This window comes from Montipora capricornis, chromosome 10 (genome assembly GCF_036669925.1).
Source record: "Montipora capricornis isolate CH-2021 chromosome 10, ASM3666992v2, whole genome shotgun sequence".
Lineage (NCBI taxonomy): Eukaryota > Metazoa > Cnidaria > Anthozoa > Scleractinia > Acroporidae > Montipora > Montipora capricornis.
This window is the reverse complement of record NC_090892.1, coordinates 49,907,832-49,935,516: the sequence shown is the minus strand read 5'-3', so window position 1 is coordinate 49,935,516 and position 27,685 is coordinate 49,907,832. Positions and strand designations below refer to the sequence as shown.

At 39.1% G+C, this 27,685-nt stretch overlaps 1 protein-coding gene across 3 annotated transcripts; it reads left to right on the top strand.

Moving 5' to 3' along the window:
- On the top strand, window positions 1-26,891 carry LOC138019234 (uncharacterized). 3 transcript variants are annotated; one of them, XM_068865955.1, is made up of 19 exons: window positions 22-347; window positions 1,226-1,428; window positions 3,063-3,139; window positions 3,585-3,699; window positions 4,725-4,756; window positions 5,685-5,769; window positions 7,151-7,215; window positions 7,720-7,809; window positions 8,523-8,610; window positions 10,092-10,600; window positions 10,864-10,920; window positions 13,218-13,281; window positions 14,801-14,959; window positions 15,645-15,730; window positions 16,468-16,537; window positions 18,236-18,383; window positions 18,757-22,684; window positions 24,593-24,900; window positions 26,415-26,891. In XM_068865955.1, exons 1-17 carry the CDS (start codon window positions 344-346, stop codon window positions 18,942-18,944), a joined length of 2,040 nt encoding a protein of 679 aa, XP_068722056.1. In that variant the 5' UTR covers window positions 22-343; the 3' UTR covers window positions 18,945-22,684; window positions 24,593-24,900; window positions 26,415-26,891. The 3 variants fall into 3 exon arrangements, with proteins under 3 accessions (XP_068722057.1, XP_068722056.1, XP_068722058.1); XM_068865956.1 differs by lacking the exon at window positions 18,757-22,684 and having other exon boundaries at window positions 1-347; XM_068865957.1 differs by lacking the exon at window positions 18,757-22,684 and having other exon boundaries at window positions 24,593-24,793.
- The last annotated feature ends 794 nt before the right edge of the window (window positions 26,892-27,685 follow it).

Below are 27,685 nucleotides of genomic sequence, written 5' to 3'. Positions count from 1 at the left end.
CACGACAACCTGTTGCTTGGAGGCGGACAAAGAAATGCAAATATTGCTCATAAACTGATTTATCAACAAAACACTCGTTGGTTGGTAGTGCATAAGAATTTAATCGATAGTGAACCGAAAGGCCTATTTGTTGCTTGTGCTTGTGGGTAAGCTGAAAATTTTTAGGTTGTCTGTGCTGACTTACCGAATTGGGGCGTCGGAATCGAACAATATATTGTAGCGAATCGAATGCAAGATGCTGTTTTCATGCGGATCGTATCCAGCTTGTTTGCGTTGGAATGTTACAGCCTTGACACCGAACTTGCAACGGTAGCCGATGTGATGGAACGAAGCTTCATTAATAATGGGTGAGCTTGCTTTGTTTTGTTAGGTTTTCTCCGTGTGAAGGAATTTTAATAAGCGTAATATAATAATTATAGTCTTACATCAAGTAATTATTGCACTTTACAACTGACGCTTTTTGCCGTTGCTAATGAAAATTATGTTGACACGGTCGGTTGCGACAGAGTAGCATTACAATTAAGCTCATAAATGTGTCAACTTTTCAATTAAGAATTGCTTTTGTTTGTTTGTTTTCTTTTTTGTTCTTCTTGCGCCACAAAAACTTATTAAGCTTAGTAATATTTATAACGTTGTCTCCAAGTCATCCTTAATAAACATCGTTTAATAGTATTAACCCATTGTCTCTGTCTAATCCCAAACAATTTTACCTATAAATAGTTCATTTATAGCTTCCTGAAACAAACTGGTCCCCTCCCTCTAAATGTTTGATTTGGCATATAGAGGCAGTGAGATTGAGAGGGCTAATCTTGTTCATTAACCTTCACCCAACCAATTTGCTCAATTCTATCCATAATTAGATGCAGAAAGTTTTCCTTCTGTTTCTTGTTTCTCTAGAATTTAAGTAGTGTATTGATTAATTCCTGTGATGAAAGTTGTTAACAACACTACCCATGTAAGTTGTACACTGTAGCTGACTTCACAACTTGAAATTTGTTCATTACCCATTTCAGATTTGTGGGGAGTTGTGAATGGACATAGTATAGGCTTTACTTGAAAATGTGTGAGCAATGCCATCAAAGTTTTGCAGTTTCTTTGCATATTTCACCCTGTTTTGTGATGGCATAAAATTATGTCAGTGACCTTGCATTAATTTTGTATGTCTATTTACAGTCTCCAATGAGCTCAAACTCTATTGTACTCAATCATGTTTTTTGACTTACAGAAGATTACAGCATAGGATTTTTATACAGAAAGATAATTTCACCATCAGTTAAGGCAAAAAATGAAGCTTGGCAGAAACAGACTCACTTTCGACACAGGAACTTCAAGAGCCAATCGCCAGTCAGTGCCTTGAAAGTGGCCAGTCCAGTACAGAGTGTGTTATCTGCATCTGGACATTTAGAGCCCAGCTGTCTCTCCCTTCAGGTATGTAGTACTATCAGACACCCATAAGGGTTGAAAGGTGTAACGCGCGGTCACAGCTTCCGAATTAATATTCAGTGCGAACCAGTTGGCTGAATGTTTCAGTGCTAAGTACCATATTTGGAAACCTCTCGCTCTTGTTGTTCCAAATATGGTACTTAGCAAATTGAATGTTCAGAAGCTTGTTTCCCAGCACACACAGGGCCGTTACACATAATTTTCAACCCTTATGGGTTTCTGGTACTATTAGTACACCATAAATAAAATTATGAGAAATTTACAATTTACTGGAATACACAGTGTTTTCAAAATTAGCCGTCGGCTGTCACATCCTACAGCAACTTATCTATTTGTGACGTCTATTTTCGTTGCAAGTGTAATAAATTCCCAAAACTCAAAACTAGAATTAATGGTGCATGTATGTCAGGCTCATATCAGTAAATAGAGGAAAAAAAGAAATAATTATTAAGCCTGGCTCTTGTTCTGGAGAAACAATTGTACAATTTATTGTAAGTCAGTAAAAAGGGTCTAAAAGCAGCAGAAATGCAAATTTGGTGATTGAAGTAGTCAGTCCAGTTGTTGGGTAGTGGTTTCTTTCAGTTAGTACTTCATGTAATTCTTTGTATATGCACGTGGCAACCAAATGCTTTAGAATGCAGGAAAATGCATGTCCGAGAGCCTAATATTTAAAAATTTCCTGGGGGACCATGCCCCCAAACCTCCTAGGTAGCAAGGCACCAAGTTGATCCAGGCTGACTTTTGTACCTGCCCAGTTTTTTCCAAGTTAAATCCAAATCTCATAAAATCAATCCATCATCTAATAATGCTGGTAATATTAGTTTACTTCTTGAGAGACGTTGTCAGTAACTCAGATAGGAGATGGATGTCAGTGATGACAATTCCTGTAGAAAAAAGCTAAAGGTTAGGAGGAAGCAACAGCCAACCAACTGCTCGAAATTGAAAAAAAAATTCCAGGTTGCCCCTGTTTCAAAAGTCTGGCAACCAAACCCGTGAATTAGGTTGCCCTGATAAATCCTTGATTACTGCCATTAAAGTAAACCCCAGGGCTACGATTAACTGCACTTCGTGTTGAGGTGCAACGACGTGGATAATTGGAGCTTGAGTATCCCATTGTTCTTAGTGTGTGCTTGTCCTCTGGAGGAGTATATATCATCCACCAAATGTGTTTTAGTTAATAATTTGAAAGCATTGTAAAGTTAGTCCTTGCAAATGCCTGGTCTGGTCGGTCAGTTCTGTCATTAATGGAAAGCATCCTAGGGTTTGATATTGTGCAGTGTGTTCCATTTATTAAATGGATAAATAGTTGGTTTCAAGAAAATAATTCCAGACTCTCTTGCAACTGGTTAAGTTGGTTATCTCAAATGGTTTTCGTTTTATTCCATTTCATTAGTGAGATCACCGAGATTGCTCACCACTGCACCATCCCACAAGGAGGAAATTGTTGCACTGTGCAGTTAAATTGATTAATATAGTGAAGGGAACCAAGCAGACTTGGTTTTCATTGGAAATTACAATTGAAATTAAATTTATTTACACCAACATCTAACTGTATGTGCATTGTCAATGAGTATTATTTTAGAAGCCCAATTAAGTCTATGTCCGCTTTCTTTTTGCAGCCATTGAATGAAGACACGGATTCGTTTGCCATTGAGAGGTGCACTACAAGAAGTGAATATACAGGATACAATTTTCAGTAAGCTTTAATTTTCAAAATACACCTCAGCCAAATCCCGTAAAATCTAAACAGCTTCAATTTACATGAAAATTTTGAGAACCAATCAGTGTGGCCATTAGACACAGGTGTAAGACAAAATTAATTACAGTAACTGTATCTGCATATTGAACAGGAAGTCAACATTTTTTTTATATTTAAATAAGTGACCTTCTGCCTCCTTATATTTGCATGTACCTCTAAAATTATCAACCCATTGACTCCTGGGGGTTCCCCATTGACGAGTAAAATCATCTGGCGTTAGATAGGCTGAGAGTAAAATACCAAGTATGGCCGGTTTAGGCCAGTTTAGGGGTGAATGGGATAAAAATAAATGTTGAATATTATAATAAGACCAGGTGGTCTCTTGTTGGCAAGATGATCAGAACAATAAAATTAACTATAAATTGTATTCTTTTCCACACAGACCCACTGTAAAGTTCAAAACAACCTCTCTCCCTGCCATGCCATTGAGCCAAAAGTACTCACCATCCCCTACAGGAATTACAAGATCAGCCCCTATGTCCTACAGCCATAACATGGTACAGGGTAATGTTGATAACCATATTAAAGCCAATAATTGAGTTGAAAAATCGTGACAGGAGAATTTTAATAATTAACTATTTTTTAATTTTGTTTAATTAAAACCCATAATTTGGTACCTCTTAATGGTCAAAAAAAAAAACTTCATGCCAGGCCCACAAGACAGGATCTTGGTACCTCTTAGGGGTTCTTTTCAAATTTCTGACAAGCACCCCCGTCCTTTTTATATGATCTCGAGTCCTGGCACCCCTGGGATTTGAGCTTGAATTCATTTATACAGCTGGTTGTCAAAAACTGCACAGAAATCTTCTGAGGAAAGCTCCTTTTTTCATTTTCCCTCTACAATAATACAGCAAGCATGACAGCAGTGACAAAATTGGCACAAAACAGGAATAAAATTCTTCTGAAGCACTTTGATTTTAGTACTTTTTTTCCATGCTCTTCAAAAGAGCAAGAATTATGATTACAATTAAGGTTTTCATTTGCGGATGAATTTGCAAGCAAAAACGAATGAATCATTCATTCTCTACCTTCTCTTACCTAGGACGCTTTCCATTCAACAGAGCTGACCGGCCAGATTGGGCATTTAGAAGGGCTAACTCTTCAATGCATTCAAATTAACATACTTCTAGTGTATGATATAGGGCTGGTATACTCCTCCAGAAGAATGCAAGGGCTTTAAATTGTTGCTTTTTCTTTGCAAACTGATGTGTCTGGCCAGCCAGTTCTGACAAAAGGAAAGCACCCTTAAAAAACGAACCATACCGTCCAAATTATACAATTTTGGGATAAAGATAAAGTTATAGCAAAAATGCTTGGGTTTATCATGTTATGACTGTATATTATTTTGAATTTACTGAATGTTGCATCTTTTTAAATTTAATTTATATACTGTTGTGTTTTAACCAGGGGTCTAACCAAGGTTTTAGGGGTTAGTTACATTAGAAATAAGATTACATGTAGCTGACTTTACACTTTTTTTTTTCCATTTCTTTATTTCTCATTTTCTCTTCCTTTTTTTCAGGGCACTCCTGCAAGATATTGGACAAATGAAAAGTATGTGAATGTTAACTTAAATTACATGTGAACAAACTACTGTGTTCAATTGCATACTTAGTGTGGAACGAATGTCTAATTAAACATTATTCCACGTTCAGGTGATGGATATGAGATCATGATAGATAGCATGTGAGGTCAACAGCACTTGTATAGCGCGGAGTTGGCAGCCAATCCGAGTACACTGTGAATGCTTTCTACTGTTTTAGCATATACTAAATATTAAATATTATGTATTAGCTCATATACATACCGTGGTGGTAATATTAGCCACAGACCATGCACAATCTTTTGTCTTCAGTTCAAACTGAGTTTTGAATAAGGTAATCACAATTTTTGATTGGCTGTCTTTTAGAAAAGGGTGTGGTTTGTGCATGATTGGGGCCGAAACAGTGAACAAAAACATAACACGAAACCCATCTCCATATAATTATATGAACTATGGTAAAGCCAACCAAAACTCTTGACTAGAAGTTGCATTAATTTATCCAATGATCAAGTTTTTTATTATAATTATTAAGTATTGACAGAAGCTCATGACCTTGAAGCATTCGTTCTCTCTTCCAGATCTGGGTTTTTTTTTTAGTTTAAAAATTTCCTTATTTGGATGCAAGATGGCTTGTGCATTTTCTCACGCGCGCAGCTGCGATCTTATTTTTGTCCATATTTGTGGCATAAATTAAGTCCCAGGCAGCTTTGTTCCAAGGAAAAGAGTGGCAAGTTACACGCTTCAAGGTCATGTACGTGCTTATGGTATTAATGTTTTTCAAACCTGACAGTGTACTGAACTTCTAGGTTTTGTGCTTTCATTTTTGTACTCTTCAACTTTGGTGACTGTTTTTTTCTTAAGTTTGTGGACTTTCTGAGCTTTCTAGAAGACTACCGGTAATAATTGTCATTGCACTGATTATTTAATTGCCTGTCCAAGATTGCTGTACAGTGGTCAAAGAGACAGGATGACCTCTGAAGAACAAGCAAAAGAGCGTTGTCGGAGAATGAAGAGGACATCAGAGGTTGGTTCACTTTTACCCCCATACCAGATTTATTAATACCAAAAGAGAAAATGGAAATCTAGATGAAAATAGTAAGATCTATAAATAATTTTTGTAATCAAACAAAATCAGCCAAGGTTCACAGTTCTAAATATAATTATTATTTGGTTGCATTTTCCTTTGTTAAAGAATGGAAATTATTCCATAGAACCCCTTTCCTTTTGTGCCATTTTTAAACTAGTCTAGTCTGAGTTAAGACAAGAAAGTGGTTGTCTTACGAAAATACGACAAAACCAGGCACACTCAAACTTTTTTCAGAACTTTACATTATGGATTCATCAAGTTTGGTTTCGTTAATTGCCAGAATATCAATTGAAAACTCAGCAAGGAGGACTCTAAGTTCATCAACATGTTTGACGGGACTGTTAATGTTCAAACAGGCCATTTTGAAATAATGTTTAGCCGATAAAAAATTAGACACATAGGAAAGACCCGAACTACTTGCCAGTGAATGAACTGCATTTTCAACTGATTCTGGCAATGTTTGAGAAACTAGAGAATTATTGACATTCATGGAATTAGGAAATCAGTTAGATCTTAGAAAGTTTACAAGATTCATTTGCAAAAGACTGAACATGTACGGTTGAATGATGATCAATGACAACCCACTGGAAAAGTACTCGACTCGAAGGCTGTGAGGCTGTAAGATTCCCTTCCACGTGCATGGGATGTCATCAGGGATTATAGACATGATAACAGCACAATCGACTGCGCATGCTTCCGATCTTACATCCCACAAATTTTGATTTGTTGAAACGCTAAATATATCAACAATAGGCTCACCTTGCTAAGGCTTGCCAGCAATTAACGGATGTAAGCAAAACGAAATGAAGAATTCTTTTGTTCAGGAAGTACACCGTAACCATTGAATTGCAAGAGACTTTTTCATAGCTTCTTCGTTTCATCTCATCAAACTGTCCAAATTTTATAAGGCAGGAAATCACAACTACCCTAACCTATTCACACCTCAAACGCCCTAGGGCGCCCCCCCGAGTAAAATTGTCTGGCATTAAACAGAGTAAAATCTGTTAAGTGTTACTCTCAGGGCTCAATGGGTTAATTAAGTAGTTTTTCAAATAATTGCGCTTCAAGGCCAATACAGAAAAGGAATTTTAATAAAAACATGCATCCCTTCAATTGCAAAACCATATATAGGCATATAGGAAGTTTTATATGATTAAAAAGAGCCATTATGATGCAGCTGTTTTTGGGTGAACCACCAATCTGTCTTGTCCAAAACACATATCAATCACAACATCAGCAAATTTCTCCATATTTTTTGGTTGAAATGATAGTGATAATGAACATGTCTATCATGAATGGTCTAAAATTTGTTTCTCAGATCCTTCGGCACAGAGTCGACAGACAGTATTATATGGAAGGAACAAAGATTCCCTTGCAAGGAAGGTTAGTGTTCAGTGTTTAAAAAAGTCTTGTATTCTTGTGGCATGAGAAAATTAAAGATTCTGGAAGAATCATACATTTGCATACAAATATTAAGCATGTATTGTCATAACATGCCTTGTTCCTCAAAGGATGCTGCTCCAGGAAAACAGGCGTGGCCAGGTATTCTGGAATGACCAGTAAGAGATACATGTACCTGCAAATCCATTTGTGGATTTGGTAGTCACATCATGTGTACCTGTAAAGATCCCCAAAACCCTACCCTCTTATCCTTGAAACTTCCTAATAGCTTGGATAGAAGATTTTTTAATTGTGATAGACACAAACCACCGTTATCAGTCTGTGTATAAAAAAAGTCAGACCACTAATATAAACTTTCTAATTGCTAAAGAAAGTTTATTGAACATCTAAACCATCCCTCCATTTTTTGAACTCATTTGGAAGTCTTAAATGATATCTTTTATTAAATATGCTATAGGCTATGTTTTAATGACTACTTCTGTCTAGATACGATGTGGACAACACAGATCTTTTGCAACTAAGACTACTGGCACAACAGAAGCAACTTTCGGATTACAAGGCTGGCAAAGATGCAAAGTTAGTTGAGATACTTTTATTGCGTTATACTCTGAGCAGTCTCTGCCACATCTGTTAAGCTGCGCCCTTTCTACTGAATCATGATTTGTAATGCAAAATCAAGACAAACGATCAAGAGAGGCTTGGGCAAGTGGACTCCCCAAGGGACAAAACATGATTGAGTTCAAGGTCTGTTCTGTTGGTTACAGGCCCTACATTTTTTTTCCAGTTTAATTTATGTTTCACATTCATTAATTGAACTGGAAAAAAACTAGGAGCTGGAGCTCACAGTATGACCCTGCAAGCAGACAATGTTAAAAATCAACTTTCATAATAATATTATCTCTTCAATCCTGAAGAAAAATTGTTCCTTTAGAATCCTATTTTTTGGACGTTTGGACCATAACTTGAAAAGAATTTGAATTATGCCCCACCCAACACAGTGTTGTTCAGGAAATGCGCAAACAGTCCATCCATGTATCAACATTGAACTGTGCCGTAATAACATGAATTACAGTACTTCATAAAGCTGTGGACAAGGAAGTTAAAAGTTTCTCATCCATTTTGTCCAAGGACTTGTCTATCTTAGAAATAATCAATCAACAAAAATTAAGTCTTATGAAATTTTAATGGCCTGTAGTAGAGAATAATTATTGGTCCCCTGGATTGGTTAATTCTTGCATCATCTCAGAGCTGCTGGTATATCCCTAGTGACTGATTTACTTCTGTTGTAGCTTTGCTGCCAGAAATCCTCGAGACAGCCCAAGTGGCCAGCTCAGCACCCCTGTTCCAGGTGCGAGTGTCAGGGCATCTAGCTCTCAGGTAGATGATTATCATAAGCTTCCATAAAACAATGATTTTACAATAATAATTATTTGAAAATATTATTGATGTCAATGTGTCAGAAGTTTCACTTGATGAATAGCTGTTGCAGTATATACAGTGCTATGAAGCCAATGTCTGGCTGCATAGCTCAGTTGGTAGAGAATCAGTTGCATTGGCATCGCAGAAGTCATAGGTTTGAATCAAGTTGAAGCCACTGAAATTTTTCAGATGTCTCTAAACGACAATATTATTGCTTGAATTCTGCAGAGCTCTATTAGTGCAAGGAATTTCACTTCACAATTTCGTCCATAACCTGCACTTCAGACGTATACATTTATTTTTACTTATAGTTCACCACTAAATTTTCTCCGATTCTTATTGGTTTAAATTGATCACGTGACGCGATAGTGTTCGTCCGCGGAGAGACACTATCAGCCCATAGTGCCCGTCCGAGGAAAATACCCGGATGGATAGTAGTCGTCCGCTGAAAATACCTCTGTAAACAAGCGGCCTTATGGAAAATAAACAATCGAAATTGTATTAAGAGGGTTTTTGTTTGTTTTCTTTTTCAAATTTACATTGGCTGACACGGCTTTCGTCTAATAAAGTTGAAAATAATTCAACATGATTTTTGAGCTGGCGCGCGGAAGAAAATTTAGTAGTGAACAATAAAGACAATAGAGTGTTTATGTCTCGGAACGATCGGTCTGATAGTTGCCCCTTGGAAATTTGATGTTCTTAAAACTAGCATATTTGCCCTCGAAGCTTCGTTTCTTGGGCAAATATTTGTTTTAAGAACATCAAATTTCCGCGGGGCAACTGTCAGGCGATAGTTCCTCGACAGAAACACTCTATTGTTTACATAGAGCGGTTTTCAATTGAGTGTCGGAAGTAATTAGCGAATTGCTTTGGTTTATGATTACTTTACTCAGTGATTGGTTCAAATTTCTCGCTGCGCTTTTTCAACCAATCAGAAGTGAAACCAAAACCAATCGTGGCTCACGCGTGCACATTTTTCCGCGCTTTGAGTCGGCACCGTGTAATTACTTAGAGTTTTGATTGATTTACTGGATTGTCTCCGTCCTTTTTGATTGGCCAAAGTAATGACTTTGGTTTTGGTTTTACGACACTCGATTGAAACTTGCTGTAATTTAAGTTACAAACAAACAAAAGAGAAACATTAAAAAAAAAATTTTAGTCTAAACAGTTTTCAAAAACTCCAGTTACAAGCCATTTTAATCTTGAGTTCTTCGATTTCACCCATAACTGCCTTTTTTTTTTTTGTATTTGTTGTTTCATTCAAACCGCAGCCTTCTGTGTTTTAAGTAGGTATGTTTCGTTTATATTTGTCTCAATTTTGTGACACGGCTCCTTCAACCAATCAGCACCTTTCACTTGTGTGGCATAAACTGTTTTCGACATTTCGACAGTGTGCATTTTTGGAACCGGTCAAGCCCTTGCTGTTTTTTAACCTCTAGGCACTGTCATCTGTCACTGATCTTGAAAGCGCTGATACTGATGGAAAGTGGGCAGAGGAATCCTCTGACGTGAGTTCAGTTGATGAGTTTGACAGCGTGTCAATCAAAGGTAGGCGTGAAGAATTTGAGGCCCGTAAAGCTCTCGTGCTGAACGCGGGAAAATCCGGAGATGTCGACGTTTCAGAAGGAAATTCAAACAACAGCAGCAGGGAAGACAGAAGTAAACATCCCCATGCTTCCAAGATGAAAGGAAGTACGGCTAACAACAGTGTTAAGAAGGGGAAAATACGATTTAAGGAGGAAAGTGCAACGACCGAAACTCAGAAATTTAGGAAAGGAAGACGAAAAACGACAAAGAATGAGCAAGGCGAAGAAGAGACGAATGTCGAGGCAAATGATCTTGGCGAACCTAAAGAGGAAAAGAGGAATAAATACTTAGACGAGTGGCTTGGAATAAAAAGAGTGCCGATAGACACCAGATACCAGCCCGGGAAACCACCACCAAACAGGCGAGTTTAACGACAAATACTCCCCCCCCCCGGAACCGGAACGCCAGTTACGAGCTCCCAGCGATCACTCACGACGTTTTGTCACGTGACGGAATCGAAAGCTGATGCGTCTTAAAACGTTTTATCCTCGTCTATGCTTAAAGTGTTGATATGACAGTATCAAGTAAATCGTTTGTCACTAATATGACTCCTCATTTCCTGATGTGTTTTTTTTCTTATGTTTTTTAATTTTGGATTAGTGATAGCCTTCTCTTTCTTTTTAGGATTTTTATGTCAACCACCTCGGAAAAAACAAAGAAGTCTGGAGAAAAGTTTTCCTCGTGAGTAATCAAAAGGAAAGCCCCGCCCACGCGAGCAATTTTTATGTGACGAATATATTTGCCCTTGTGGGTGGACAGCAAAAATTAGAGAGATTAAGCATTGCACTTACTACTTGAAACGGCAAAGGGTTTGGCTGTTACTTGTTATGTTATATAAAAGCATGAAATTTCGCTTAGAGCAGTTTTCAAGTGACTGTCGAAAGTAATTACACGGTTGCAGTTGCTAGGCTAAGTGATTGACAGATTGATTTAAAAATCTCGCGCCAGTTTATCAATCAATGAGGAGGAAAACCAAAACCAAAACCAAACGCGACTTGCGCGCGCGATTTTTCCCGCGCTTTGACGAATTGCTACGCATTTGGATTTGCTCATCACGCTGTTTGCACCAAATCGCGTCGGTCGTGTTGTAAAAACTGAGACAACACAGTTCAGAATTTAACAAAAATTTTAATAAAAGAATTATTCCATTTGCGCTTATTGGATGTGAGACTGGTTATAACGCGTGCTCAAGGAATAATTAGGGAGCTTTAGCAACGATGACGGGAACGGCAACGAGAACGTCATGTAAAAACATAAATTCACGTTATTGCGATCACTTCGCGACTATTCCAAGCCTTTTAATATGACAAAGGCGTTTCAGTCCCTCAGGAATGAAACCGTTACGAGCGGCGCTTAATTTAGGGGAGAAAAATGAAAATTTATCTCCATGCAGGTGCTGACGTTCTCCATAACACCTCAAACTTGGTAATTTCACGTTGTTGCTTTGCTGACGACGGCAAAGAAATGGACAAAAATGAAAAACGTGCAGGGCGTGCAAAGCTATTGTTTTTGCCCACTAAATATGCAAATTTGTGACGTTCTCGTTGCCGTCGCCGTTGTCGTTGCTAAAGCTCCCTATTAGGCTGATTTAGCAACAGAACGGGAACGTCAGCGGCGACGGCGCGCGCTGAAAAAACACCAATGAGAATTCAGAATAGAGTAGACTCCACTCTTTTCTTTTCTATTCTAAATTCTCAGTGGTAGTTTTGCTGCGCGCGACGTCGCCACTGACGTTCCCGTTCTGTTAAATAACATGGGCATTCCAGACTAGTTGTTAACTGTAAGCCAGGAGGTGGTTCGCAACCAATCGGGCATTCAGTCGTCTTCACTAGCAAAAGACAACTTTTTAAAAAAAACTACCCTTGAACACTTGTAAAATTTTCTTTTCTTTTTCTACCGTGTCTGGAAATAACTGATGTAACGGCTATTCAAAAAGTACTCTGTTGTCCCAGCTCTTGGTTGACGTTTGGGACAGACTTGCCCCTCTTAACAAAATCTGTTGGTGTTTTCATAGTGCGGCAACCCTCGGGTCTATCAAGATTTTCAGTTTGCGAAATTTCGGTTTTAAAAAAAAAATGCAAGCCAGTGATTACCTGGCTTACAGACAGGTACACATAGCATGCAAGAGATGAGCTAAACACAAAAAGGAAAATGTCTTGGTTTTTGGCAAAACGCAAATGACAGGCTGTCGTGATGCTAAATCTCTCTTGTATTAGTGGGACAGATAGCAAATTTCTCTTTCGTAAACGGTCGTTGCCATTTCTCAGAACGGTCGTTGCCATTTGAAACGGTCGATGCCATTTTTTAGCTCTGAATTACACTCATTAGGTTTGAGAACTCAAAAGGTTGCGGTTACTGGTAGTTGTGTATCGCTGGTCATATGAGTTAGGGTTCGGGTTAGGGTTCTGTTTAGGGTGAGGGCTAAGAACCCGAGTTCGAGTCTTGAAATTTTCGGACTCTTTTTTTCCTCCAGTTTTTCTTTTATAAATGTTTTTTTAACTTTTTTGTCTTAATTTTTGTTAATATTTTTTCTTAGTTTGTTTCTTTTAATTTTCTTTGAAGTGAAGTGTGTAGTCGACCGTTATAAATGGCATCGACCGTTTCAAATGGCAACGACCGTTCTGAGAAATGGCAACGACCGTTCACGAAAGGGAAATTTGCCGCGGCGATGGGGCTTGGTGTAAGGTGACAAGGGCTGTTTCTGACGAATTAAATCAAAGCGTATTACGCCCATCTTTTTGTTTCAATCCGCTTTGTTCAGTTTCTCAAATTGCTGTAATGTGTCTAAGATTGCTTTAGACTAGTTTTTTTACTAGCGTTTTCGATACCTTTGACGTCGCCTTCGTAAGCCCCGAAAATTGGCGCGAAGAGCAGTGATAAGTAAGACTCTGGATCCGTGATAAGCAATAATGCAGCAAACTTCTGCGGAACTTATAATTACACCAAATAATACGGACTGCAATCTTTTTATTTTCAAGGGCATTTTTGACGGAGATTACGGAAGTCAAGGATTCTCAAGATGATGACGACGCTCTAACGCCTGTAAGTCACAAGTGCAAAAAGCCATCTTTTCAAACTGATTTTAGGTACCGTAAACTGAGGAAGCAAGGTTATGGTTTTGCATTTCACCGTTTTCGGCAAACGCCCAACTTCTTCGTTCTGAACTGTGAGAATTGGGAGCCACCAATCAGAAAGCGATGTATCTCATTAAAACTTTGAATGCACTAATCTGAAGCCTCCATTTCGTGGTCGGTTTGGCATGGCCCAAAAGAAAGTCATGTAGCGTTGACAGACAGTCATGGAGACTGTTAATGCTTTTGGGCCATGTTACTGCGCCTTTCAGTAACATGCGAACTCTTAATTCAAAGTTCAACCGACAAATGCGTTTTTCGCTACCGTCAATCAAATGTTCGATGGCTCCTCCCAGCTTCCGAATCCTATGTTGACTGAACTGGGCTCAACGATGTGATTTGATTACTGCGCGCTCGACAGTAGTCGGAAGCTCACTGGGGCCCACTGACGTATTTTTTTGGGTGCGTTGCTAAGGACGTAATAGTTAAGAAATTTGAGAGAATTTGGCATTATTTTGGTCAGTTTCCAACTTTTGTAAGCCAATGACCCTAAATATGACGTCATCATACCACGCCCATGGTCACGTGACCAATAACAGAAAACTCTAAATTTGTCTCCGTGCTACGCAATTTTGGTATTTAATCGATGGTTTGATAATTTGTATTCGTTTTTGCATCCAGCCAAGCATGGTTTTCTTTTTATTTTGAAAAATGTTCTTTTTAAAGACATAAACGATACTGAAATACCCATAACTTTTCCAAAAAAGATGATTTTAAAAAATCAATGCTTAGCTATATTCAGTATTTGGGGGTGAAACGTGCCATGTAAAAAACATTATAATGCAATTTAAAACCACCGGAAATTTAGCTTTTTTCTCAAACCGGAAGTCAGTTCGTTTACGCATGCGCAGTTGATCTGAGAACGAGCGCGAGGAAGGGCGAGGAAAAACGTTCGATGGAAACAACAGTTTGTGCGGTGACTTTTGCTTGTGAGTGGGTTTTCTTGTCAGCTCATAATATGGTGACGTCAGTTACCGGAAGTAACATTTCACTTCCTTAGCAACGCGCGAAAAATCCGTCTGTGGGCCCTTTAAGAGTCCGCATGTTATTGAAAGGCGCAGTAAAAGAAGCAGAAAATTATTAGATTTCGCTTGCCTGACCTTACCTTCAACGGTTCTATCTTAGTTCTATCCTTTTGCTACTTGCTAGTAAACTCTGCGGATTAACAAGCAAAAGGTATATAAAAATGCTGTCATCAAATAAGTTTCTTCGGGTTTGATCGGAAAGAGCAAATTTTAGTCGTACGTTTTCCGTATTCCGTAAACGCATAGCTTGATTTCGAAGCTTGATGGTGAGAAGACACCAAATCCCCGCGGCTACCGTGACGTCATATGTACCCCTTGTTGATCCTGGAATCTTGCAATCTACCCTTTCTCCGAAGATCCTAGTATACCAGTGATAATCAATTCATTCGATTTTTAAACTTCCAGGATGCACGTTACGGTATCATCAATGATAAACAAAGACACGTGTTTGGATTTCTGTTCGATGAGGTGGACAAAGACAAGAATGGAAGTGTAACCCTGGAGGAACTCAAACTGAGAATGCAGCCCTCCGTTTCGAGAAACGATATAAAGCACTTTGTTCAGGTATAGTTGTGAAGCTCATGATTTAAAATTTATTTAAGCCCCTTTTCTGTTCTGTGGAAGGGTGAAAGCCGCGTTCAATTTGCAGCGATATATCTCTTATTTATTAGTACAAATTGAACATAAACTACTACTATAGGCATAAATAGTGGAAAGTGAAATGCTTAACCATGGAAATTATGTACATTCAAGATTACTAATAGGCTGTTAAGGGAACAGGACTCATGTATACCTTTTTGCAGATACTATTGTTTCGAAAGACATTATGGGATGCTCAGGGGGCAAATTGATATGTATTTGTGCCCTGGGCATCCCATAATAGCTATTTGAAACAATAGAAATCTAGATGGTCGCCGTATCTGCAAAAAGATCTATGGGCGCCATTTTCTATTAAAATTGTGAAGAGTCTTGTTTTGGTTAACAACCACTCTTTCAAGGATACACATTCCCTTAACCTCTAGAAGAGGACATATCTGGGAAGGGTTGAGTTTGTTACTTCTCGACTCCATTCGGGGTGATTTTTTTCTCCCCCCTGGGTACTCCAAATTTGTCCTGCTCCTCAAGAACCAACATTTAATTAAACTCAATTTCATTGCTCTTCTTTAATCTGCGTCCTGTCCCCAAGTTATGCCCAACTCTAAAACAGTGACCTGTTCGGAAGTTAATTGGATTGTGGTCATTTTTCCAGGTATTTGACCTGAACAAAGATAAGACTGTTGACAAAAGAGAGTTTACTGCCATTTGCGCTCTGAATGATCGAATTGCTGGAACCAAGTAAGAGTTTACTTCAGATTGCCCAACAGGAAAATACCGGTTCCCCTCTGTTTATAGTGCAGCTGCTGAATGTTGGTCATAGATTCCAATCAGCTTTTTAATTTTTTTTTTCTTCTGGTATACAATTTACGACGTAAATTAGCGATAATCAACCATTAGGGAGGTGCGTTCAATTCCAAACGCTGAAATCATATAGCATCGCAATCGATACCCGAGAGACATCACAAAAGACTGATACGATTAGGATGCGTTCTCTTAGCTTCGTCAAACTCGCTAATATTTGTTCAAGAAGGACCCCACGAGTTGTGTAGCTTCGATTATTATTGTGTTAAAATAAAACTGGTCTGTTCACCGAAGTTTAAGTCCTTTGCAGTGGGCGAGGGTAATACGTAGGTGGAAGAACAACTGGGAATATACCGTGATGTAGTTTTTTGAAGAGTAGGGATGACGCAATGGCGAGACCACGTGCCTACCACTAATGTGAACAACGTTCATATCCTAGTTGTTACCACTAGTGAGATAAGTTGTGCTGGTTCTTGACCCTGCTCCAAGAGTTTTTTTCCCACAATTGCTCCGGTAGTCCTCCATCTGTGAGGGTCTTAAGGAAAACTTCATTAACCGTATAAAGGGGCAAATACGCGTCCTTCTTTGAATCAAATGTTCTTTTCAACTGGGTCTGATACCTTGATTTGACTTGGCCTTGATTAGTTGTTGCTTTTGTCTGTTGTTACTTTCAGAACTGAGTCCGAAGATGCATCCTTGGCCCTGGATCTGGAATATTTAGCCCAACACATTGTCATCTTCAAGGTACACATTCACATTGCTGGGTAAAACAATTTTTGTCACTCGTACATGAAGGATGTTATATTGCTGGGCGGGGAAACGAATTTTTTCGTCGACTGCGTCTTACGAGTGAGCCTTTATTTTATAGAATACTGATGAAATGTCCAGATTAAAATCAAATTGTTTGATCCGTTTCCGAAATGGTGAAAAAGTGGTCACCAACCGCCAAAAATCCGTTGCTGTGGAACATGAAACAAGATATGAAAGTTACGAAAAACAAATCATTATAATGTCAAATTGAGCCTTAAAAATGCAAAACTATCGTACAGTGAAGGGGAAGTTCGCTTTTTATTGGCCACTCCTGTTAGTTGCTACGACGACACTTCAACCTTGTTCCCAGGCCCTACTCTCGACGGAGAAAAGCTCATGGAACGAAGTTGCACGACAACTTTATCCTCACATGTGAAAAATAAAAATAATACCTTCACTGCGCGCGGAGCTCGAGAAGATATGATTGTTTCGTTAAAAGGAAAATCCTAGCATTTCATCAGTATCTATATAATAAAATGTAGTCATATTCCTGCTTCGAACCCGCAACCTACGTAGCTCCTATTCATAATACTCCTAATCATATGCAAATTTGAAACATGCTTTAACAATGCAGCCAATTAGGCCAGGTGGGAATATTTCGCGATGATTACGCAAGAGCAGTGTTATAAATAGCGAGCGGACTGTCAACTCCACTCACACTCAGTTTTCCAGCGGAACGAGGGGAAGGGAACGGCCCACCCTCCCACCCCATCGCTCGGGCCGCACCGCTACTGCCCCTCCCTAAGCCAAGCTTTTCCAGCTTGGCTTAGGCCGCTGGTCAATCATTATTCCCATACCTTGTTTCAACTGAGTATGAATGGGAGTGTTGTGAAATAGAATACTTTATTTAGCTGTGGGTTTATTTTCTATTTTACGAGGCCGTCCGGACGGTAATCTTAATTTCTTGTCTATGGTCAAAGTGATAGCAAAGCTATGGCTAAAGCAAAGCATGAAACAACATAGTCAGTTATTGTCGGCTACTCGCAAAGTCTCCATTCAATTTCTCCAAGTTGTTAAGGGGAGGAGTCCTAAGAAGGATTGTTGGCAGTGACTGACGTAACAACAACCTGAACGGAAGTCATCTTCATACGACACAAGATGACTTCCGCTCAGGGAAAGGGAACTTTCACTCGGACAAAAAAAAAAGGCGTCACCATTCTTCATGATGGCGGCGCGTGCGAAATTTGAAGGCAAAAATATTCTATTTTAATCCTTTTTTTCTGATACGAACATTTTTTGGGAAAATTTTTTATAGACAAATTTGATTGCAGACGTTTCCGCAAGTTAAAGTTATTTTTAGTATCAATGGAAATTTTTTTAAAAGTATTTTTAGTATCAATGGAAATTTTCTTTAAAGTGAGTGAGATGGTTAAAGAGCTCTTGCGTGAGTGACATTACCTTGCCTGGAAAAAATAAGTTCGGTTGGAAATACCATTGCAAGTGCCTCAATACAGGATTGCCATGAAAGAGCACAAGCGGGTTCTGTATTAATTTGGTTGCTAAATAAGATCGACATTTTCTTCAAAGTAGTAGAATTTGGCTGCACTTTATCTCTTGGGTTACTTTTGATGGATATTATTTTTGGGCCCAAAATGGTCCTTCTTACTTTAAACATTTATCTCCCTTTTTTAGGAAATGTTTAAAACAGTCGATGAAGATGATGATAACAGACTTGACGCTGGAGAGTTGCTGGTGATGGTGTCTGCTGCTATGGAAACGGAAACAGGGGCGGATTTACAAACGGCAAAGGAGGTGCTTGAAGGAGCACGTGATGAGTTTGGTAAGCGCATTCAACATGGCGTACTTACCATAGACCTCTTTCATAATGGCGGCCAAATAAATTATTCTTTTGTTTTAATGCTAATAAACCCTACTAACCTCGCTACGACGAGCAAATTTGAAAACAATATTTGTTTTAAAACGAGAGCAGTAGGTCTAATTAACATAAATACAAAAGAAAGTAAAGTTGGTCGCCATTTATGAAAATGGTCTATGTAAGCAACTTGCGACCGTGAATTATTTCAGGTTTTATTCTGGTTAAGCCTTCAGCCACAGTAGACAAAATTCTCAACATAGTCTAACCGTGAATGAGTTTAAGCTTATTTTATGAAAATAAATTAAAATAAAAGGATCATAATGTCTTTTGTTTGCAGGGTTTATTGACTTTATTGGTTTCATGTCTTACATACCGTTCTTTGCCAAGCTGTTAAGAACCGTACTAGAGCATCCGCTGACCATTCCTGAACTGGAGCGCGCTCGCGAGCGAGTCAGGCAACAAGACCTCACTTTCAAACCACCCAAGCGAAAGCCTAAGGAACCGAAGAGCTGGGAAGTGTTCTGATCCCAATAAAAATTATCAGCTAGGACCGGTTTACAGATGTAGCGAGAGAACACCTCCTAGAGAAGAATAGGCGACCATTGACAGGAAGAATTGTCTACTTCTTCAGTATTAGTACGCCAATCTTCCAAAATGGCTGCCAACTGTCATAGCAAACGAGAGACGGTCCTCGTATAATCGCAACTTATTCCTCCCTGGCTTAGAATTGCTACGGACGGGTTTTTCTGTCAAGAAGTGTTTTATTGCATAATTGTACGGATTCCTAGTTGTCGCAGACCTATTAACACGATGATACATCATAGAAGGAGTCGCTAAGCCCTTTGTTTTTGCTCGAATTCGCCGAAGAATTCATGGCCATTTGGGACTTTTCCACAGTTGATTGATGAGTTTTTGTGTTTAGTTTATTTATCCCAAGATAGAGAAAAAAATATTCGTAATCTATAATTCGTATTTTTAAGCAACAAGTAACATGATATTTTTATATATTTACCTTATATATTTTATATATTTAGTGCGTAGAGATAATTAGTTCAGATATACAGGTATACATTTGAGTAATTTCTCGTTCCGTTTGGCCATACCTGTAAATTCAAGTGCAATTTGTTGTTGTTGTTGTTTTGTTTTTCGAACCCTCTGCCCCTGCAAAAAACATCTTCTAGCGGGTGTTCATGACACGGAGCCCATAGTCTATATTCAGAGCAAAATTTGAAAAATTGTTTTTAGAGCCTCAGCCCCTTGCTAGCGCGTACGGCAAACGCGCTGACGAAGGGCTAAAGATCTTTCTTACGGTTTTTAATTAATTTCCCTTTGCCAGCTCGTTTTACAAAACCAAATTTTTGTATTTGGAATAGCTTTCTTGTCAAGGTATTGTACCTCTCATCCAGTCAACGAGCAGTAAGCACTTAATGACTGGCCCCAAGGGAAACAGTGAGTTTTGTTTCCCCGAGACCCTCAATGTTCCCCGAGGCGAAGCCGAGGGAAACATTGAGGTCGAGGGGAAACAAAACTCACTGTTTCCCGAGGGGCCAGTCATTAAGTGTTTTGTTATACCTTCCAACTCAAAATAGAACAATACACAGATAAAAATTATTTGCTTGACGTCGGCTGGCGTACAGATTTGCCGCCGTTTCAAAGGTGCACGACCTAATCACGTGTGAGTCGAAAGTTCAAGTTGTTGTTGTCCTAGGGCGTCATGAAGTTTTGTTCGCCCTGGGGCGTCATGAAGTTTTGACCAATGACACGTGACACGTTCTCCTCCAATCAGAAAACGTATTTGAGTTGGGAGGTATAACAGTGGCTTTTATCGCGTTATATTGCATAAATTAAAAGACAGCCAATCAACGCGCTATGTCTCTATTTACGTCATGGGTGCATGAATTAAACAGAAGCCAATGAAGTAACTACTCTGAAAATAATCAGCTCTGAGACAAAGGTCAGTGAGTAGGATTCCGCAGTTGGGTCGTTCCTAGCAAATGAGATCTTGTTTCCGCCTTTCGGTGTTTACAGCCTACAACTTTCGATCTTTTGTATTTTAAGACGTTATTTTCGTACTATGATAATTGTTATCCCTTTAGTTCAGTGATTCTAAACAATTTGTACTTTTTGTATGTCTTCTCAAGGAAACAGAATTGAGAAAAAGATCTATTTTGAAATAAAGAGTATATACATTTCATCATTTAGTAATCGGAGATTGGTGCTCGACATTTCGAGGAAGCAGCTCAGTGTTCTGCGAATAATTCTCGTATTGGTTTTGAAACTACCGTCCACCGTCCACCGTCCTCTTCATCAACATTGTGGTTGTTGTTATTATCCGGTCGTCACCAGGGTCCAGTTATTCAGAAGCCGATAAGCACTAATCCGCGATAAAATACCAACCCAGGGTTTGAATTTTGCACGTCAAAAAAGCCTGGACATCGTGATTTTATTCTATACGAGAACAAAAATCTGTGTCAAAAATGGAATACCAAAAATCTTGTGGAAACTTTTCTTCTCATCACAAAATAAACTGCAATTTAAGTTTCCGGAAATTCAGGATTAGCTTAATCGAGATTTCAACAATTGAGCACAGATTGTGACAACGCTAAATATGTCTCAAACTGAAATGACAGCAGTCTTTCGCTCGAAGTGGAATTCGGAAATGTTAGTTGGTTATTGAAACGGGAGAAAGCGGACTATTTCAGTCAAGTAAACCAGAAGGGGAGAAAGAGAGAGCGTTGGTTAGGGAGGGCTAACAACCAATTTAACACGGGTTGTAAAGAAGCGCTCGTTCACACCATTGAGCCTATCAAGGGTCTAACCGAGTCTCACTCGACTTAACAACTTTGTCAACTTAGGATGGGCGTTAGTAGAAAGGAGACTTCTTTGAAACTCTAGCCTTTCTCGATTCCCAGCCATGAGTGGACTATTTTAACAACTAACTTGGGCTGAGAATTTAATTTTAATATCGCTCTGAAGGAGGCGACGAGTGCACTCCCATCGGCGTTATGAAATGCTTGCGCATACGACACTTTAAATTAAAGTTTCGCTATCTCATTTTGTTTTTTAAATTATTCGTTTCACAACTGAGATCAGAAGGAATCAAAACTTTGGCTAGAAGGAGTTTCCACTGAGGCGGATTCGGGTAAATCAACATGGCTGCGAAATCTTTGAGCATCGCGTTTCAGGCTACCAACAATGGGAGCTTGAACTCGACTACGGCGTTCGCTTCTGAAGTCATCACTGCGTCGTTCTCGGTGTTGTGTTATGTTCTTGTTTTGGTGTTAATTGTTCTTGGTGTTTGGTTCAAGTCGGTTTCGAAGCTCTTCTCCTCGCCTGCCATCTACATTTTCTTTCTCGTAGGTGGAATTATCACCACAGTGAATGTATTCAACACGTGGCACGGGAATCTTGATGTAATGTGCTATCATCGGATAACCTCCGTGTTTCTTGTCGGAGTGGTTCTGGTCTTGCTAGGGGCAGTGTTGTTCTTCGAGAAACCTGGCAGCGACACGGATCAACACACTCTTGGTCAGCATCAACCATCTATGGGGCTCCTTCTCACAATCATCACACTACCGCTCTGTGCGACCGAGTTGTTGATTCTGATCCAGGAAAATGAGTCGCGAAAGAAAATCAAGGGAATTTCATGGCGTTTACTTGTTGTGAACGAATCGGTTTTCATAGTTCAAAAGGTTATTCAAGTCACAGTTTACGTTTGGCTGAGGGACTTCAAAGTCCGCGAAGCTTTCAAAAAAAACGCAAGCTTTTATTTCAAGGTGCTGGCGTTTTACAACTTCGTTGATTGGGTGGACTCGCAGGTAAACCTGGAATCAGGCGTTGATATGAAAGGAGCAAAAGAATTTTATGGCCAATGGTTTGGTTTCTTGTTCAAGCTTTACGAAGCGTTATTGATAGACTATCGTCTATTGTGCTCACTTTTGTTTCTGGAGCATTCATTTCAGGTTCAACCCGAAACGGAAAATGTGGACACGCTCGACGAAGAAGAAAACGAAATCGAAAGACCCTTCATGTCAGTAGACCGGCTGAACAGGAACATTGGTTTTATCGTTGGTTTTTCTTGCTTGCTTGTCCCCTTCATTTGCGCGCTTTTCTATGTTCACAAGCTCCACCTTACAGATTACACACGCGCAGTAGCTACCTTTCTTGGCTCGCTTACCATACTTGCCAGTGGAGTGGTACTGTTACTCAGGAACAGCTTTCATTATGACAAACGAGATAAGGAATCAATGGGTGTTAAGATAATGGTAAGAGCCGGAAATAAATTCTGTCACTTTGATAAAACAGTTTTGAAGCCTTTAATTTGAGAACCAATCCTCATCAAGATTCCACATTCTTATGGTCCTCGCATACGGAGACAGAAAAAACTATAGGAACAACCGTAGAATCGCGAGGCAAAATCAAGCCGTTCTCGGCTTCTGAATTTGCCATTATCGTTCATTCTTAATTTGCAATAGTTTAGAACACCGACAAACCAGACAAGTTTATTTTCTACTTTATTTTTAACATATTGAAGTAGAGCAACCCACCGCAATTATTAGGGCTCACTGTTTTAAAATGGGCATGCACTTTGTTGATCACAAATTTGAATGTGTTTTAGACTGAAAAACTTTTCATAAGCTATAGTTGAAACAGGTGCCAAACCTAACCTAAAATATCATTGTGATTAATAAACCGTTTTCACCGAGCACTTTGGGCATACAGCACACAATCTTTCATTTACTGAAATGGCTTTCTTACAAGTCCAGTTGTCACAGTACAGACAGTATTTCGCCAAAAGCGTTTAGGCTCTTATTTAAAGAGATTTGTTTAATTCAGGTGTGAAATTGTAAAAAAGAACGATAAAATACGACGTTTCAGACTAGTTATGACTGCATCATCAAGGAAACTATGTACAGGATGCAAATTACATGCAGTATTTGAAAGCGATGTTGATGCGAGAATTACCGTAACAAGAGGTGTAGGCTTATCTACATAATTCAGGAATTTCTTTTGGGAATTTTAGAGAACAAAAAGAATTTTAGAAACTCTCGGGAATTTTAGAGAAAAATTGACAATTTCGAGAATTTTAGAGCAATTTGAACTTTCACCTGACATGTTGGAAACTTTTCACCCGCAAAAACTTTGACAAAACGTATTTTTAAGGAGAGGAGTCAGTCCGTTCATATCCATTCTTTATAAGCGGTTATTCACCAAAAGGGGTCTTACAGTGCATCTAAGCAGCGGTTTCTCACCGTAGTTTCGGAATCCGGATCTTTGCTTGATAGCAAATATGGCAGACTTTGCACTATAAGAAACGAAATTTATAAGAATTTTTGGCAATTTTAGAGAGCTTTTGGAGAATTTCAGGCATTTCTAAAATAATTTTAGAACTACTGTATGGGAAAGACAATTTTTCGGGAATTATGTAGCTAAGCCTAAAGAGGTTCGAGTACTAGACAATTCTTTTTGACTGGATGGAGTACGATTGCGAGGTTAGATTTTCCTTGCACTGAATAGTCAATTTGTTTTAATAACGCGAGGCGCGAAACAGTTACAGTATTGCAAATAATCGCGTTTTCAATTTCTTCCTCTTTTATTTTTTTGTTCGAGTCGCTGTCATCGTTGCTGATTAAAAGCTCCTTGTTTGGGTTGAGAGAGAGAAATTCGTCTTTTTAAACCATCGAGGCATGTGAACGAATCTTGTAACATCCGGAGTTGGCGCTGTCGTTACCAATAGAGATTTATCTGTAGGCTCCCATCCCCGATCAATTTTCATTTTCGTTTGAAATCACAATCAGACGTTTCACATAGATTTCATTCAACCCAAACACAACAAGATAACGGAGACTCGAGTCCATCAGGGGAACAAATGACTCCATCAAATTGACCTGCTTCCAACTGAATGGCTTCCAAGCTCAGTTGGTAGAGCATTGCACCCTCATCGCAGAGGTCATGGGTCAGAATGCCATTAAAGCCACCTGAATTTTTCAGTTGTTTATAAGAAGCAATTGTTTAACGTGCGCGGATCACGTTCTCTCTTTGTTTCATATCGGAGCCAATTATCTCTTTCGCAGCAATAGTTTGTTTAAAAGAAAAAGAATTTAATTTAATTTGAACCCCAAAAGGGCGTGTCAAAGAATGTGAACATGATTCTTTCGTTTCCTTTCTTAAAGGTGTGTTTCTTCGGCGCCACCGGTTTCTCAAGCTTGATGATCAAAGCAGCTCTTGCCGAATACTGGGCTTTTGGTAGGAATGCTCATCATAACTACCGCTGGGCAGGGGCAGAATTGATTATGCGAGGGCTCACCACACTTTTCCTGATGTATTTGTTCCTGAAATTGAATCCGCGAGCCTTACCTCGCAGAAACCCGGAGGTGAGGGTTAACCACTTCCTGGTGCCAGTACTGATGTTTGGGATCATAGCAGATTTTGCCGCCTGTTTGGTGGATCAGCAAATCGGTCCTCTTGATCCTTATTTCAGGTATTGTGAGCACTGGAGTCAGCAACTCAGTCAATTAATCTATCAACCAATCAACCCTCCTACCTTTCTATCAACCAGCCACACTAGGTGCCAGCCAGTTAACCAACAGGGAACTTAGCTGCTCACCAAAGAAGCTCAAAGGAAATGTTCGTATTGAGAGAATCCACTTGAAAAACGCCGTGTATAAAGTTATCAACGCATTGTTGAGCACAAGTATTCGGCTATCGGTAAACACCTTTTGGAAGCCCATGGTGACAAAAATCTTCTTAATGAGGACCAATTTTGTGTTCTTAAGAAGTGCCACGGGAAATTTGACTGCCGAGGCCTTGCCTTAATACTCAGAGTGACTCCATCAGTGCTAATCTCTTTGTTTAGCTTGTAGCATTTTTTTATGTTACCTCAAGTTTTTTTCTTAATGAACTATTGTTTTTTCTTGTATTTATAGAAAATTCACACTGTCTCTTTTTCACTTGATAATGACGTCCGAGAACGTCGTGTATTGTTTAGCCGTGTATTTTTACCATTTTTACGAAATTTCTTAAATGTTTTTAAGAAACGTTTTCTCGCAAGTTTTTATAGCTTAATGTTTCAAAAGTCGCTTGTTTTTAATGGAAACAAAAGAAAATGTTTAATTTGCATGATAATAGAGCTCAATTCTCGGAGGATTAGTTAGGTACTCCAACATGGCCGCCCTTTCATTGTTTTGGACCATCAACATAGCCGCCGTGACGTCACGTGAAAACACTCTATATGCATAACTTGACCCATCCAATGGGTCAATCAGTCAGTCAATCAATTAATCAACCAACCAATCAAACAAAGAAACAAACAATACATCTGTCAATCCTTGACCAAGAAATGATCACCCGTCCATTTTCTATCCATCCATCCACTTGTCATAATATTCTCTAATGGTTTCAGGATTTTGACATCTTTAATTTCAATGCTTTTTTTAATTTAATTTTTCAATTCAATTCATCCATCTATCCACGTGTCATCGTTATTTCTAATGGGTCTAGGAATTTTCTTAGTTTTCTCATAACGTGGATACCATTTTACTTGCTTTCTTTAATGGGAGGGACTGGCAAAATGAGCTTGAACTCTACGACTCCTGTTTGTGCAATGCTAGACAACTGAGCGCATACCGCCGTTCTTTCTCTCTCGCTCTCCACCTCTAACTTCTGCTGGCAAAACGTCACTTGATCATAATAGGGGAAGCACTGGGGATGACAGAAATCCACTCCAGCTTGAGGAGCGGAGGGACATAGGACATACAGTACTAGAAACAGCAAACAGTGTCCCAAAGCCGTATGGACATTACACCGAAAAACCGCAAAAAACTGACCTCAAAATGGAAAAATCCGCGGACCAAAATTTAAACTTGTAGGTGTGAAACAGCAGGTTCAGTAGTCGGCACAAATGAAAGATACCGTTGCCCTTCTTCTTCTTCTTTTCCTTCTAAGGGTCTGCTTCGAAGAAATTGTTTGATATAAAACCTCTCTTTCCTGTTGTAGAATGAAGATCAAAGACGCCCAACGGTCAAGTGTTCTCTATCTGCACGAGCTTGGGTCGACTATGCATCTTGGGTTCCTGATTCATGTGGGTTTGACCTTCCTTATTATGCAGACTCGTTTTGGCCGCCGCACTCTGACGCCATCAAGGGAGAGACTTACACTGTCAATTTAAGAAATAAGAGCTAAGATTTTTCCGTGCTCTAATGGTTTTTTTGAAAAAAGAAGCCTGCTCACGGGCTTAGAATAATAAAGTACAGTTACCAGTGGAACTAAAGTTCATAAAGCAGAATTTGTTCATATTGATTTTTCTTCGCAGTCAAAGAAACTGAAATTACCATGCAGGAGTTAAATTACTTTCATTTTTTCGTACCTTGATGAACCGTGAGAACTTGAGTACACCGTCAGAAGTAAAATGAAAAATCTTATAAAAAAGGCAAAAAAGAACCTAAGCTCAAATTAAATTAGTTGTTCAAATGACTATTTTATTGCTTATAAGTGGCATGCAAGATATCAGTTACTGGCAAATACACAAAACATCGATTTTATCACCCGGCCATCCCTTCAGACCAGGGGCCCGTTTCTCGAAGGACCCGCCGAAAACCTTTTCGGGCCCGAAAAGCCATTTGTGAAACTGCCATTCGCTTGTTTTGGAAAGCTGATCTTCGAAGATGTTTTCAAGGTAACAAGAAGCAGAATAACTGTTAAGTTTGACGCGGACTTAAACCCTCTCGTTTCTTGAGATGAAGAGGGAATTTTGACACCCGAAAAAGGCCCGAAAAGTTTCGGGAGTTTCGAGAAACGGAATCCAGATCCAAATAGGAAGTTTACGGTAACACAGGATGCAAAGACAATTACAGAAATCGAAAATACTTGATGAAGATGCGATGTTGTGTAATAGCTTGTGGTCAGACAGACGCAGGCTCGTCACAAACACATTTCTTACCTTTTCGCATACTTCTAAACGTTGGAATTGATGCAGTCATTCCACAAAACTTTTTTTTTTGCTTTATTCAGAGAGAAATTTCGCTTTCCGTCAAAAAATAGTTAACGCTTAGCGTAATCATTTACCATATAAGGTCAAACTAAGATATGTGAGCTGATAACCGAGATTGAGTGAACCAATAAGAGCACGAGAAATGCATTAACCAAGGTTGAAAATTTAAGACCTGAAGGAGGCCACAAACTCATTCCCTCTGGCGTTATGAAATGCTTGTGCATACGAAACTTTAAATTAAAGTTTCGCTCTTTCAATTTGTTTTTTAAAACTGAAA

Coding starts and splice junctions, on each gene's coding strand:
- LOC138019234 (XM_068865955.1), top strand. Junction 3,700..4,724: donor TGTCCTACAGCCATAACATG/GTACAGGGTAAT, acceptor CCTTTTTTTCAG/GGCACTCCTGCAAGATATTG. Junction 15,731..16,467: donor GATCGAATTGCTGGAACCAA/GTAAGAGTTTAC, acceptor TGTTACTTTCAG/AACTGAGTCCGAAGATGCAT.